The sequence below is a fragment of the Oncorhynchus keta genome, chromosome 7 (assembly GCF_023373465.1).
Source record: "Oncorhynchus keta strain PuntledgeMale-10-30-2019 chromosome 7, Oket_V2, whole genome shotgun sequence".
Lineage (NCBI taxonomy): Eukaryota > Metazoa > Chordata > Actinopteri > Salmoniformes > Salmonidae > Oncorhynchus > Oncorhynchus keta.
The window spans coordinates 56338637-56354200 of NC_068427.1; the positions used below are offsets into that span (position 1 = coordinate 56338637).

A 15564-nucleotide genomic window follows, 5' to 3' on the forward strand; every position below is an offset into this window, starting at 1 on the left:
GTGAGGGGTTATAACAGTAGTCTAGTGTGAGGGGTTATAACAGTAGTCTAGTGTGAGGGGTTATATCAGTAGTCTAGTGTGAGGGGTTATAACAGTAGTCTAGTGTGAGGGGTTATAACAGTAGTCTAGTGTGAGGGGTTATATCAGTAGTCTAGTGTGAGGGGTTATAACAGTAGTCTAGTGTGAGGGGTTATGTCAGTAGTCTAGTGTGAGGGGTTATAACAGTAGTCTAGGGGTTATAACAGTAGTCTAGTGTGAGAGGTTATATCAGTAGTCTAGTGGGAGGGGTTATAACAGTAGTCTAGTGTGAGGGGTTATAACAGTAGTCTAGTGTGAGGGGTTGTGTCAGTAGTCTAGTGTGAGGGGTTATAACAGTAGTCTAGGGGTTATAACAGTAGTCTAGTGTGAGAGGTTATATCAGTAGTCTAGTGTGAGGGGTTATAACAGTAGTCTAGTGTGAGGGGTTATAACAGTAGTCTAGTGTGAGAGGTTATAACAGCAGTCTAGTGTGAGGGGTTATAACAGTAGTCTAGTGTGAGGGGTTATAACAGTAGTCTAGTGTGAGGGGTTGTGTCAGTAGTCTAGTGTGAGGGGTTATAACAGTAGTCTAGGGGTTATAACAGTAGTCTAGTGTGAGAGGTTATATCAGTAGTCTAGTGTGAGGGGTTATAACAGTAGTCTAGTGTGAGGGGTTATAACAGTAGTCTAGTGTGAGGGGTTATAACAGTAGTCTAGTGTGAGGGGTTATAACAGTAGTCTAGTGTGAGAGGTTATAACAGCAGTCTAGTGTGAGGGGTTATAACAGTAGTCTAGTGTGAGGGGTTATGTCAGTAGTCTAGTGTGAGGGGTTATAACAGTAGTCTAGTGTGAGTGGTTATAACAGTAGTCTAGTGTGAGAGGTTATAACAGCAGTCTAGTGTGAGGGGTTATAACAGTAGTCTAGTGTGAGGGGTTATATCAGTAGTCTAGTGTGAGGGGTTATAACAGTAGTCTAGTGTGAGGGGTTATATCAGTAGTCTAGTGTGAGGGGTTATAACAGTAGTCTAGTGTGAGGGGTTATAACAGTAGTCTAGTGGGAGGGGTTATAACAGTAGTCTAGTGGGAGGGGTTATAACAGTAGTCTAGTGTGAGGGGTTATAACAGTAGTCTATTGTGAGGGGTTAAGCCAGTAGTCTAGTGTGAGGGGTTAAGCCAGTAGTCTAGTGTGAGGGGTTATAACAGTAGTCTAGTGTGAGGGGTTAAGCCAGTAGTCTAGTGTGAGGGGTTAAGCCAGTAGTCTAGTGTGAGGGGTTATAACAGTAGTCTAGTGTGAGGGGTTATGCCAGTAGTCTAGTGTGAGGGGTTAAGCCAGTAGTCTAGTGTGAGGGGTTAAGCCAGTAGTCTAGTGTGAGGGGTTAAGCCAGTAGTCTAGTGTGAGGGGTTATGTCAGTAGTCTAGTGTGAGGGGTTAAGCCAGTAGTCTAGTGTGAGGGGTTAAGCCAGTAGTCTAGTGTGAGGGGTTAAGCCAGTAGTCTAGTGTGAGGGGTTATGCCAGTAGTCTAGTGTGAGGGGTTATGTCAGTAGTCTAGTGTGAGGGGTTAAGCCAGTAGTCTAGTGTGAGGGGTTATAACAGTAGTCTAGTGTGAGGGGTTAAGCCAGTAGTCTAGTGTGAGGGGTTATAACAGTAGTCTAGTGTGAGGGGTTAAGCCAGTAGTCTAGTGTGAGGGGTTATAACAGTAGTCTAGTGTGAGGGGTTATAACAGTAGTCTGGTGTGAGGGGTTATATCAGTAGTCTAGTGTGAGGGGTTATATCAGTAGTCTAGTGTGAGGTGTTAAGCCAGTAGTCTAGTGTGAGGGGTTATAACAGTAGTCTAGTGTGAGGGGTTAAGCCAGTAGTCTAGTGTGAGGGGTTATGCCAGTAGTCTAGTGTGAGGGGTTATAACAGTAGTCTAGTGTGAGGGGTTATAACAGTAGTCTAGTGTGAGGGGTTATGTCAGTAGTCTAGTGGGAGGGGTTATGTCAGTAGTCTAGTGTGAGGGGTTATAACAGTAGTCTAGTGTGAGGGGTTATGTCAGTAGTCTAGTGTGAGGGGTTATAACAGTAGTCTAGTGTGAGGGGTTATAACAGCAGTCTAGTGTGAGGGGTTATATCAGTAGTCTAGTGTGAGGGGTTATAACAGTAGTCTAGTGTGAGGGGTTATATCAGTAGTCTAGTGTGAGGGGTTATAACAGCAGTCTAGTGTGAGGGGTTATAACAGTAGTCTAGTGTGAGGGGTTATAACAGCAGTCTAGTGTGAGGGGTTATAACAGCAGTCTAGTGTGAGGGGTTATAACAGCAGTCTAGTGTGAGGGGTTAAGCCAGTAGTCTAGTGTGAGGGGTTATAATATATATCATATATTATATGATGATGTTGGGTCAGTGTCAGTGGTAGGGGTAGTGGACCTACTTGAAGCTGATGATATTGGGTCAGTGTCAGTGGTAGGGGTAGTGAACCTACTTGAAGCAGATTATGTTGGGTCAGTGGTAGGGGTAGTGGACCTACTTGAAGCTGATGATATTGGGTCAGTGTCAGTGGTAGGGGTAGTGGACCTACTTGAAGCTGATGATATTGGGTCAGTGTTAGGGGTAGTGGACCTACTTGAAACCGATGATATTGGGTCAGTGTTAGGGGTAGTGAACCTACTTGAAGCTGATGATGTTGGGTCAGTGTCAGTGTTAGGGGTAGTGGACCTACTTGAAGCAGATTATGTTGGGTCAGTGGTAGGGGTAGAGGACCTACTTGAAGCAGATTATGTTGGGTCAGTGGCAGGGGTAGTGAACCTACTTGAAGCTGATGATATTGGGTCAGTGTTAGGGGTAGTGAACCTACTTGAAGCTGATGATGTTGGGTCAGTGTCAGTGTTAGGGGTAGTGGACCTACTTGAAGCAGATTATGTTGGGTCAGTGGTAGGGGTAGAGGACCTACTTGAAGCAGATTATGTTGGGTCAGTGGCAGGGGTAGTGAACCTACTTGAAGCTGATTATGTTGGGTCAGTGGCAGGGGTAGTGAACCTACTTGAAGCTGATGATGGTGGGTCAGTGTCAGTGTTAGGGGTAGTGAACCTACTTGAAGCTGATGATATTGGGTCAGTGTCAGTGGCAGGGGTACTGAACCTACTTGAAGCTGATGATGTTGGGTCAGTGTCAGTGTTAGGGGTAGTGGACCTACTTGAAGCAGATTATGTTGGGTCAGTGGTAGGGGTAGTGAACCTACTTGAAGCTGATGATATTGGGTCAGTGTCAGTGGCAGGGGTAGTGGACCTACTTGAAGCAGATTATGTTGGGTCAGTGGTAGGGGTAGTGAACCTACTTGAAGCTGATGATGTTGGGTCAGTGTCAGTGGTAGGGGTAGTGGACCTACTTGAAGCTGATGATATTGGGTCAGTGTCAGTGTTAGGGGTAGTGGACCTACTTGAAGCTGATGATGTTGGGTCAGTGTCAGTGTTAGGGGTAGTGGACCTACTTGAAGCTGATGATATTGGGTCAGTGTCAGTGTTAGGGGTAGTGGACCTACTTGAAGCTGATGATATTGGGTCAGTGTCAGTGTTAGGGGTAGTGGACCTACTTGAAGCTGATGATGTTGGGGTGTTTGAGCTTCCTCAGGTGTTTGATGTCTGTCTCTTTCTGCTCACGGACCTTCTTGATGGCCACCTCATTGCCATGGAGCTTCCCCAGAAAGACAGCCCCCTGCGCCCCGCTGCCCAGCCACTGCAGCTCCGAGATCTCCTCAAACGGGACCTCCCACATGTCTAGAGAGGACAGACAGACATGTTACTAACGGGACCTCCCACATGTCTAGAGAGGACAGACAGACATGTTACTAACGGGACCTCCCACATGTCTAGAGAGGACAGACAGACAGACAGACAGACAGACAGACAGACAGACAGACATGTTACTAATGGGACCTCCCACATAGGGAGGACAGTTACTGGCCCAACGCACTAACCGCTAGACTACCTTCTGCCAAGTAATGGTTTAGTGGAAACCGGATGGCCAGCTGACCAACCACAAGGCTAAACCCATGTCTGTCAGGCCTAAAACCATACCGTTATGACTATGCGTGTGCCCAGCTGGTGCAACCGACCCTGGGGAATCGAATTTCACCTCTACCCCCAGTTCACCCTGAGGGACAGGTTTTAACCCCTACCCCTGTTCACCCTGAGGGACAGGTTTTAACCCCTACCCCTGTTCACCCTGAGGGACAGGATTTGACCCCTACCCCCTGTTCACCCTGAGGGACAGGATTTCACCTCTACCCCAGTTCACCCTGAGGGACAGGATTTCACCTCTACCCCAGTTCACCCTGAGGGACAGGATTTCACCTCTACCCCCAGTTCACCCTGAGGGACAGGATTTCACCTCTACCCCCAGTTCACCCTGAGGGACAGGATTTCACCTCTACCCCCAGTTCACTCTGAGGGACAGGATTTCACCTCTACCCCCAGTTCACTCTGAGGGACAGGATTTAACCCCTTACCCTGTTCACCCTGAGGGACAGGATTTAACCCCTACCCCTGTTCACCCTGAGGGATAGGATTTAACCCCTACCCCTGTTCACCCTGAGGGACAGGATTTGACCCCTACCCCTGTTCACCCTGAGGGACAGGATTTGACCCCTACCCCTGTTCACCCTGAGGGATTTGACCCCTACCCCTGTTCACCCTGAGGGATTTGACCCCTACCCCTGTTCACCCTGAGGGACAGGATTTGACCCCTACCCCTGTTCACCCTGAGGGACAGGATTTAACCCCTACCCCTGTTCACCCTGAGGGATAGGATTTAACCCCTACCCCTGTTCACCCTGAGGGACAGGATTCGATCCCTACCCCTGTTCACCCTGAGGGACAGGATTTGACCCCTTACCCTGTTCACCCTGAGGGACAGGATTTGACCCCTACCCCTGTTCACCCTGAGGGATTTGACCCCTACCCCTGTTCACCCTGAGGGATTTGACCCCTACCCCTGTTCACCCTGAGGGACAGGATTTGACCCCTACCCCTGTTCACCCTGAGGGACAGGATTTAACCCCTTCCCCTGTTCACCCTGAGGGACAGGATTTGACCCCTACCCTGTTCACCCTGAGGGACAGGATTTGACCCCTACCCCTGTTCACCCTGAGGGACAGCATTTAACCCCTTCCCCTGTTCACCCTGAGGGACAGGATTTGACCCCTACCCTGTTCACCCTGAGGGACAGGATTTGACCCCTTACCCTGTTCACCCTGAGGGACAGGATTTAACCCCTACCCCTGTTCACCCTGAGGGACAGGATTTGACCCCTACCCCTGTTCACCCTGAGGGACAGGATTTGACCCCTACCCCTGTTCACCCTGAGGGACAGGATTTGACCCCTACCCCTGTTCACCCTGAGGGACAGGATTTGACCCCTACCCCTGTTCACCCTGAGGGACAGGATTTGACCCCTACCCCTGTTCACCCTGAGGGACAGGATTTGACCCCTTACCCTGTTCACCCTGAGGGACAGGATTTGACCCCCTACCCCTGTTTACCCTGAGGGACAGGATTTGACCCCTGCCCCTGTTCACCCTGAGGGACAGGATTTAACCCCTACCCCTGTTCACCCTGAGGGACAGGATTTCACCTCTACCCCTGTTCACCCTGAGGGACAGGATTTGACCCCTACCCCTGTTCACCCTGAGGGACAGGATTTGACCCCTACCCCTGTTCACCCTGAGGGACAGGATTTGACCCCTACCCCTGTTCACCCTGAGGGACAGGATTTGACCCCTTACCCCTGTTCACCCTGAGGGACAGGATTTCACCTCTACCCCCAGTTCACTCTGAGGGACAGGATTTCACCTCTACCCCCAGTTCACTCTGAGGGACAGGATTTAACCTCTACCCCCAGTTCACCCTGAGAGATAGGATTTAACCCCTACCCCTGTTCACCCTGAGGGACAGGATTTGACCCCTACCCCTGTTCACCCCGAGGGACAGGATTTCACCTCTACCCCCAGTTCACCCTGAGGGACAGGGTTTGACCCCTACCCCCAGTTCACCCTGAGGGACAGGATTTGACCCCTACCCCTGTTCACCCTGAGGGATTTGACCCCTTCCCCTGTTCACCCTGAGGGACAGGATTTGACCCCTACCCCTGTTCACCCTGAGGGACAGGATTTGACCCCTACCCCCTGTTCACCCTGAGGGACAGGATTTGACCCCTACCCCTGTTCACCCTGAGGGACAGGATTTGACCCCTACCCCTGTTCACCCTGAGGGACAGGATTTGACCCCTACCCCTGTTCACCCTGAGGGACAGGATTTGACCCCTACCCCTGTTCACCCTGAGGGACAGGATTTGACCCCTACCCCTGTTCACCCTGAGGGACAGGATTTGACCCCTACCCCTGTTCACCCTGAGGGACAGGATTTGACCCCTACCCTGTTCACCCTGAGGGACAGGATTTGACCCCTTCCCTGTTCACCCTGAGGGACAGGATTTGACCCCTACCCCTGTTCACCCTGAGGGACAGGATTTGACCCCTACCCTGTTCAGCCTGAGGGATTTGACCCCTACCCCTGTTCACCCTGAGGGACAGGATTTGACCCCTACCCCCTGTTCACCCTGAGGGACAGGATTTGACCCCTACCCCTGTTCACCCTGAGGGACAGGATTTGACCCCTTCCCCTGTTCACCCAGACATAGCAGCAGGCAGTGTGTACCTTGTTGCTGCAGCTTGTATTCAGTGCTGTAGGTCTTCCCTATGATGTTCCAGACGGGTCTGAGACAGCCGAACAGACCCTCCAGGAACCCCCCTCCTCCCGGTGCTCTGTGGAAGTGCAGTTTGATGTCATCATGGGGGTGAGGGTGGTTGTGGGTTCCAGACCCAGGGTGGTGTTGGTGTATGGGACACAACCCCTCCCTTGTCCCCTCCCCCTCGCCCCCGCTGCCACACCCCTCCTGCCCACATGACGCCGGTGACTCCGCCTCCTCGTGCTCCTGAAATTGGAGCACGCTGTTGTCAAACTGTCTCTGCTCCCGCCCAGAGTCCTCACTGAGCGCTGTGATTGGTGGGCTGGTGCCCAGCATAGCCTCCTCGTCCTGGCATGGGGGTGGGGCGAGCGTCATCAGGGGAACCAGGAGGTGTGTGGGAGGCGCTAGATCTGTGATGATCTGGGGGGGTAGAGGAAGGGGAGGGGCTGGGGTGTTGGGAGAGGAAGTTTTCTTAACGTTGTCCCCCACCACAGTGTTCTTTAGCTCCTCCTTCAGCTTGCCAACAAGCAGGCTGGGGCACGACGCCCATGACAGCACCTCTGGAGAGCTACCCATGGTGCACTGCGGGAGCATGGGCCGCCCAGCGTCGCGGACAGAGAGAGGCCGTTCCTGACAGGAGCGGTTCTCTGAACTCAGGGAGTCACCTGCAGAGAGAGAGAGGGAGAGAGAGAGATACACACTAATTATCAAAATCCAGAAAAGAGCCGTTAAATTCTACAACCCCCTAAAAGGAAGCGATTCCCAAACCTTCCATAACAAAGCCATCACCTACATAGAGATGAACCTGGAGAAGAGTCCCCTAAGCAAGCTGGTCCTGGGGCTCTGTTCACAAACACAAACACACCCTACAGAGCCCCAGGACAGCAGCACAATTAGACCCAACCAAATCATGAGAAAACAAAAAGATAATTACTTGACACATTGGAAAGAATTAACAAAAAACAGAGCAAACTAGAATGCTATTTGGCCCTAAACAGAGAGTACACAGCGGCAGAATACCTGACCACTGTGACTGACCCAAACTTAAGGAAAGCTTTGACTATGTACAGACTTAGTGAGCATAGCCTTGCTATTGAGAAAGGCCGCCGTAGGCAGACATGGCTCTCAAGAGAAGACAGGCTATGTGCTCACTGCCCACAAAATGAGGTGGAAACTGAGCTGCACTTCCTAACCTCCTGCCCAATGTATGACCATGTTAGAGATACATATTTCCTTCAGATTACACAGATCCACAAAGAATTTGAAAACAAACCCGATTTTGATAAACTCTCATATCTACTGGGTGAAATTCCTGTTGCCACGAGAAAAGGGCAACCAGTGAAGAACAAACACCATTGTAAATACAACCCATATTTATGCTTATTTATTTTCCTTTGTGTACTTTTAACTATTTGTACATTGTTACAACATATATATATATACAGTATATCACAAAAGTGAGTACACCCCTCACATTCTTTGTAAATATTTGAGTATATCTTTTCATGTGACAACACTGAAGAAATGACACTTGGCTACAATGTAAAGTAGTGAGTGTACAGCTTGTATAACAGTGTAAATGTCCTCTCAAAATAACTCCACACACAGCCTTTAATGTTTAAACCGCTGGCAACAAAAGTGACCCCTAAGTGAAAATTGGGCCCAATTAGCCATTTTCCTCCCCGGAATGTTTTAACAGAAATGTGAGGGGTGTACTCACTTTTGTGATATACTGTATATATATGATATTTGTAATGTCTTTATTGTTTTGAAATGTGTGTAATGTTTACTGTTCATTTTTATTGTTCATTTCACTTTTATCTACCTCACTTGTTTCACATGTTTCCCATGCCAATAAAGCCCCTTGAATTGAAATTGAATTGAGAGAGGAAGAGAGAGAGGGGAGAGAGGGGGAGAGAGAGGGAGAGAGATAAAAATAGAGAGAGGAAGATATAGAGGGAGAGAGATATAGAAAGAGGAAGCTATAGAGGGAGAGAGAGGGGGGAGAGAGAGGCAGAGAGATATAGAAAGAGGAAGATGTAGGGGAGAAGGAGAGAGAGGTAGAGAGGAAGATATAGAGGGAGAGAGAGAGGGAGAGAGATATAGAAAGAGGAAGATATAGGGGAGAGAGAGGGAGAGAGAGAGAGAGAGAGAGAGAGAGAGAGAGAGAGAGAGAGAGAGGAGAGAAAAATAGAGAGAAAGATTTCTATATATATATATATATATATAGAAAGAGCAAAGATACAGGGGAGAGAGAGAGAGGGAGAGAGGGAGGAAGAAAGAGAGGGAGAGAGGGGAGAGAGAGAGAGAGAGAGAGAGAGAGAGAGAGAGAGAGAGAGAGAGAGAGAGAGGAAGATATAGAGGGAGAGAGTCACGCCCTGACCTTAGAGATTATTTTTATGTCTCTATTTTGGTTTGGTCAGGGCGTGAGTTGGGGTGGGCATTCTATGTTTTGTGTTCTATGTTTTCTATTTCTGTGTTTGGCCGGGTGTGGTTCTCAATCAGAGGCAGCTGTCTGTCGTTGTCTCTGATTGGGAACCATACTTAGGTAGCCTTTTCCCACCTGTGTTTTGTGGGTAGTTGTTTTCTGTGTATCACCTGTCAGAACTGTTTCGGTTATTCCTTTTGTTATTTTGTATTTAGTGTTCAGCTTCGAATAAATAATATGAACATGTACCACGCTGCACCTTGGTCCTTCTTCCTTCCTATGAAGGAAGAGAGAGAGGGATATATTTATATATATATATATATATATAGAAATAGGATATATTTATATATATATATATATATATATATATAGAAAGAAAGAGGAAGATATAGGGGGAGAGAGAAAGTCAGAGATAGGGGGAGAGAGAGAAATATATGGTAGGCTGATCCTATAATCCCCATACTAGGCTCTAGAGACTAGAGGTCGACCGATTAATCGGAATGGGCAATTAATTACGGTCAATTTCAAGTTTTCATAACAATCGGTAATCTGCATTTTTGGATGCCGATTATGGCCGATTACATTTCACCCCACGATGGGTCGATTAACAAGAAGTTTATCTTTCATTTGCTGTCTTGAACTTGTTAATGTGTGAAAGTTACATATTTCAAAAAAATATTTTTGAATTTCGCACGATTTGGACTTTTCAGCGGAATGTTGTCGAGGGGTTTCGCTAGAGGAACGCCTGCCCTAGAAAGGTTCAGTTATCATTGAATCACAGCCTACTTCGACAAACAAGGTGATTTTAAAACCTGAATATTTAATTAAAATAAATTAATGTTAGCAGGGAAAAAACTAGGGAAATTGTGTCACTTCTCTTGCGTTCATTGCACGCAGAGTCAGGGTATATGCAACAGTTTGGGCCGCCTGGCTCGTTGCGAACTAATTTAACAGAATTTTACGTAATTATGACATAATAATAATATAATAATAATATATGCCATTTAGCTGACGCTTTTATCCAAAGCGACTTACAGTCATGTGTGCATACATTCTACGTATGGGTGGTCCCGGGAATCGAACTCACTACCCTGGCGTTACAAGCGCCATGCTCTACCAACTGAGCCACAGAAGGACCACATAACATTGAAGGTTGTACAATATGACAGCAATATTTAAACTTATGGATGCCACCCGTTAGATAAAATACCGAACGGTTCCGTATTTCACGGAAAGAATAAACGTTTGTTCTCGAGATGATAGTTTCCGGATTTGACCACATTAATGACCAAAGGCTCGTATTTCTGTGTGTTATTATGTTATAATTTGTTACCAAAGCCCCATATACTACCCACCATTGCGACCTGTACGCTCTCGTTGGCTGGCCCTCGCTTCATACTCGTGGCCAAACCCACTGGCTCCATGTCATCTACAAGACCCTGCTAGGTAAAGTCCCCCCTTATCTCAGCTCGCTGGTCACCAGAGCATCCCCCACCTGTAGCACACGCTCCAGCAGGTATATCTCTCTAGTCACCCCCAAAACCAATTCTTTCTTTGGCCGCCTCTCCTTCCAGTTCTCTGCTGCCAATGACTGGAACGAACTACAAAAATCTCTGAAACTGGAAACACTTATCTCCCTCACTAGCTTTAAGCACCAACTGTCAGAGCATTTTACAGATTACTGCACCTGTACATAGCCCACCTATAATTTAGCCCAAACAACTACCTCTTTCTCAACTGTATTTAATTAATTGATTTATTTTGCTCCTTTGCACCCCATTATTTTTATTTCTACTTTGCACATTCTTCCATTGCAAAACTACCATTCCAGTGTTTTACTTGCTATATTGTATTTACTTTGCCACCATGGCCTTTTTTGCCTTTACTTCCCTTCTCACCTCATTTGCTCACATCGTATATAGACTTGTTTATACTGTATTATTGACTGTATGTTTGTTTTACTCCATGTGTAACTCTGTGTCGTTGTATCTGTCGAACTGCTTTGCTTTATCTTGGCCAGGTCGCAATTGTAAATGAGAACTTGTTCTCAACTAGCCTACCTGGTTAAATAAAGGTGAAATAAATAAAATAAATAAATAAATAATTAAGTCTATGATTTAATATTTGATAGAGCAGTCTAAACGGTGGTGTTACGTCCGTCGTTGAGTGAGACCAAAGCCCAGCGTGGAAAGTGTTCATGATATTTAATAATGAAACACCGACAAAACAACTAAATATAAACGAACGTAAAGCTCTGTAGCACTAAACAGCCACTATACAAAGACAAGATCCCACAAACTAGGGTGGAAAACAGGCTGCCTAAGTATGATTCCCAATCAGAGACAACGATAGAAAGCTGCCTCTGATTGGGAACCCTACCCGGCCAACAAAGAAATAGAAAACTAGAATGCCCACCAAAATCACACCCTGACCTAACCAAATAGAGAAATCAACGCTTTAAGGTCAGGGCGTGACAGGTGGTAGGCAGCAGCTGGTTCGTAAGCATTCATTCAAACAGCACTTTCCTGAACACAGACTGCTCTCCCTCCCTCCCTCCCTCCCTCCCTCCCTCCTTCCCTCCTGACCTGAACACAGAGACCCTGCTCTTCCCCCCTCCCTCCCTCCCTCCCTCCCTCCAGACCTGAACACAGAGACCCTGATCTCCCTCCGTCCCTCCTAAACACCCTCTCCAACTATCTCTCTTCTCCACTCTCCTACCGTAGGCGTGTGTTTAACAGACTGGTTATCATTGGTACAGCATCCTTCCACTCTCCTACCGTAGGCGTGTGTTTAACAGACTGGTTAGCATTGGTACAGCATTAGCATAGCCGTGTGTTTAACAGACTGGTTAGCATTGGTACAGCATCCCTCCACTCTCCTACCGTAGCCATGTGTTTAACAGACTGGTTAGCATTGGTACAGCATCCTTCCACTCTCCTACCGTAGCCATGTGTTTAACAGACTGGTTAGCATTGGTACAGCATTAGCATAGCTGTGGTCCTTCTGTGGCTCAGTTGGTAGAGCATGGCGCTTGTAACGCCAGGGTAGTGGGTTCGATTCCCGGGACCACCGATACGTAGAATGTATGCACACATGACTGTAAGTCGCTTTGGATAAAAGCGTCAGCTAAATGGCATATATTATTATTATTATTATTATATTATAGCCGTGTGTTTAACAGACTGGTTAGCATTGGTACAGCATCCCTCCACTCTCCTACCGTAGCCATGTGTTTAACAGACTGGTTAGCATTGGTACAGCATTAGCATAGCCGTGTGTTTAACAGACTGGTTAGCATTGATACAGCATCCCTCCACTCTCCTACCGTAGCCATGTGTTTAACAGACTGGTTAGCATTGGTACAGCATTAGCATAGCCGTGTGTTTAACAGACTGGTTAGCATTGGTACAGCATCCTTCCACTTTCCTACCGTAGCCGTGTGTTTAACAGACTGGTTAGCATTGGTACAGCATCCTTCCACTCTCCTACCGTAGCCGCGTGTTTAACAGACTGGTTAGCATTGATACAGCATTAGCATAGCCGTGTGTTTAACATAATGGTTAGCATTGGTACAGCATCCCTCCCCTCTCCTACCGTAGCCGTGTGTTTAACAGACTGGTTAGCATTGATACAGCATTAGCATAGCCGTGTGTTTAACAGACTGGTTAGCATTGGTACAGCATTAGCATAGCCGTGTGTTTAACAGACTGGTTAGCATTGGTACAGCATCCCTCCCCTCTCCTACCGTAGCCGTGTGTTTAACAGACTGGTTAGCATTGATACAGCATTAGCATAGCCGTGTGTTTAACAGACTGGTTAGCATTGGTACAGCATCCCTCCACTCTCCTACCGTAGCCATGTGTTTAACAGACTGGTTAGCATTGGTACAGCATTAGCATAGCCGTGTGTTTAACAGACTGGTTAGCATTGGTACAGCATCCCTCCACTCTCCTACCGTAGCCGTGTGTTTAACAGACTGGTTAGCATTGGTACAGCATTAGCATAGCCGTGTGTTTAACAGACTGGTTAGCATTGGTACAGCATCCCTCCACTCTCCTACCGTAGCCGTGTGTTTAACAGACTGGTTAGCATTGGTACAGCATTAGCATAGCCGTGTGTTTAACAGACTGGTTAGCATTGGTACAGCATCCCTCCACTCTCCTACCGTAGCCATGTGTTTAACAGACTGGTTAGCATTGGTACAGCATCCCTCCACTCTCCTACCGTAGCCGTGTGTTTAACAGACTGGTTAGCATTGGTACAGCATTAGCATAGCCGTGTGTTTAACAGACTGGTTATCATTGGTACAGCATTAGCATAGCCGTGTGTTTAACAGACTGGTTAGCATTGGTACAGCATCCCTCCACTCTCCTACCGTAGCCGTGTGTTTAACAGACTGGTTAGCATTGGTACAGCATCCCTCCCCTCTCCTACCGTAGGCGGGTGTTTAACAGACTGGTTAGCATTGGTACAGCATTAGCATAGCCGTGTGTTTAACAGACTGGTTAGCATTGGTACAGCATTAGCATAGCCGTGTGTTTAACAGACTGGTTAGCATTGGTACAGCATCCCTCCACTCTCCTACCGTAGCCGTGTGTTTAACAGACTGGTTAGCATTGGTACAGCATCCCTCCCCTCTCCTACCGTAGGCGGGTGTTTAACAGACTGGTTAGCATTGGTACAGCATCCCTCCACTCTCTTACCGTAGCCGTGTGTTAAACAGACTGGTTAGCATTGGTACAGCATTAGCATAGCCGTGTGTTTAACAGACTGGTTAGCATTGGTACAGCATCCCTCCACTCTCCTACCGTAGCCGTGTGTTTAACAGACTGGTTAGCATTGGTACAGCATTAGCATAGCCGTGTGTTTAACAGACTGGTTAGCATTGGTACAGCATCCCTCCTCCTACCTCCTGATTAACAGACTGGTTAGCATTGGTACATGTGATTAACAGACTGGTTAGCATTGGTACAGCATTAGCATAGCCGTGTGTGTCCAGGGCGTGTATTCTCTGTTCTGTGGAAAGAAACCTGATCCCTTCCCCACGCCAACTGCTCCATCCCCAGATGCTGCAGTTCAGGCTCATCTGACTAACATGGCATCTGACAGCAGGCAATCAGCCCAGTCCCAGAGATCCAGTGGGTTAGGCAGTAAGGGTTAGTGTGTGTGTGTGTGTGTGTGTGTGTGTGTGTGTGTGTGTGCGTGTGCGTGTGCGTGTGCGTGTGCATGTGTATGTGTGTGTGTGTGTGTGTGTGTGTGTGTGTGTGTGTGTGTGTGTGTGTGTGTGTGTGTGTGTGTGTGTGTGTGTGTGTGTGTGTGTGTGTGTGTGTGTGTGTGTGTGTGTGTGTGAGAGCTATGGCAGTCAGATTATCCTGTACTGCAGCACAGACAGACACACACCAGAGAAATGAGCCCCAAGGATTGACTTAACCAAGGGCAGCATCTCAATCATCAAGTTTGCAGACGACACAACAATAGTAGGCTTGATTACCAACAACGACGAGACGGCCTACAGGGAGGAGGTGAGGGCCCTCGGAGTGGGGTGTCAGGAAAATAACCTCACACTCAACGTCAACAAAACAAAGGAGATGATCGAGGACTTCAGGAAGCAGCAGAGGGAGCCGTTTAAATCCACATCTATGGGACAGTAATAGAGAAGGTGGAGGGTTTTAACAAAGTATTAAGTTCCTCGGCGCACACATCACGGACAAACTGAAATGGTCCACCCACACAGACAGCGCACACATCACGGACAAACTGAAATGGTCCACCCACACAGACAGCGCACACATCACGGACAAACTGAAATGGTCCACCCACACAGACAGCGCACACATCACGGACAAACTGAAATGGTCCACCCACACAGACAGCGCACACATCACGGACAAACTGAAATGGTCCACCCACACAGACAGCGCACACATCACGGACAAACTGAAATGGTCCACCCACACATCACGGACAAACTGAAATGGTCCACCCACACAGACAGCGCACACATCACGGACAAACTGAAATGGTCCACCCACACATCACGGACAAACTGAAATGGTCCACCCACACAGACAGCGTGGTGAAGGTGGCGCAGCAGAACCACCATGTCATTAACATTATCAGCCTTGTATAACCACCATGTCATTAACATTATCAGCCTTGTATAACCACCATGTCATTATCATTAGAAGCCTTGTAGAACCACCATGTCATTATCATTAGCAGCCTTGTATAACCACCATGTCATTATCATTAGCAGCCTTGTAGAACCACCATGTCATTATCATTAGCAGCCTTGTAGAACCACCATGTCATTATCATTATCAGCCTTGTAGAACCACCATGTCATTAACATTATCAGCCTTGTAGAACCACCATGTCATTATCATTAGCAGCCTTGTAGAA

The 15564-nt window shown here is 47.6% G+C and overlaps 1 protein-coding gene across 2 annotated transcripts in view; it reads right to left on the reverse strand.

The window, feature by feature from the left end:
• si:ch211-45c16.2 (mitogen-activated protein kinase kinase kinase 13) overlaps positions 1-15564 on the reverse strand; it is a 179873-nt gene that overhangs the window by 98435 nt on the left and 65874 nt on the right. For both annotated transcript variants that reach the window (XM_052523302.1, XM_052523301.1), the window contains 2 exons: positions 6704-7399; positions 3583-3766 (listed from right to left, as the gene is read on the reverse strand). In XM_052523302.1, coding sequence (XP_052379262.1) covers positions 3583-3766; positions 6704-7328 — 809 coding nt within the window. In that variant the 5' untranslated portion in view covers positions 7329-7399. The remainder of the gene's footprint in view (positions 1-3582; positions 3767-6703; positions 7400-15564) is intronic.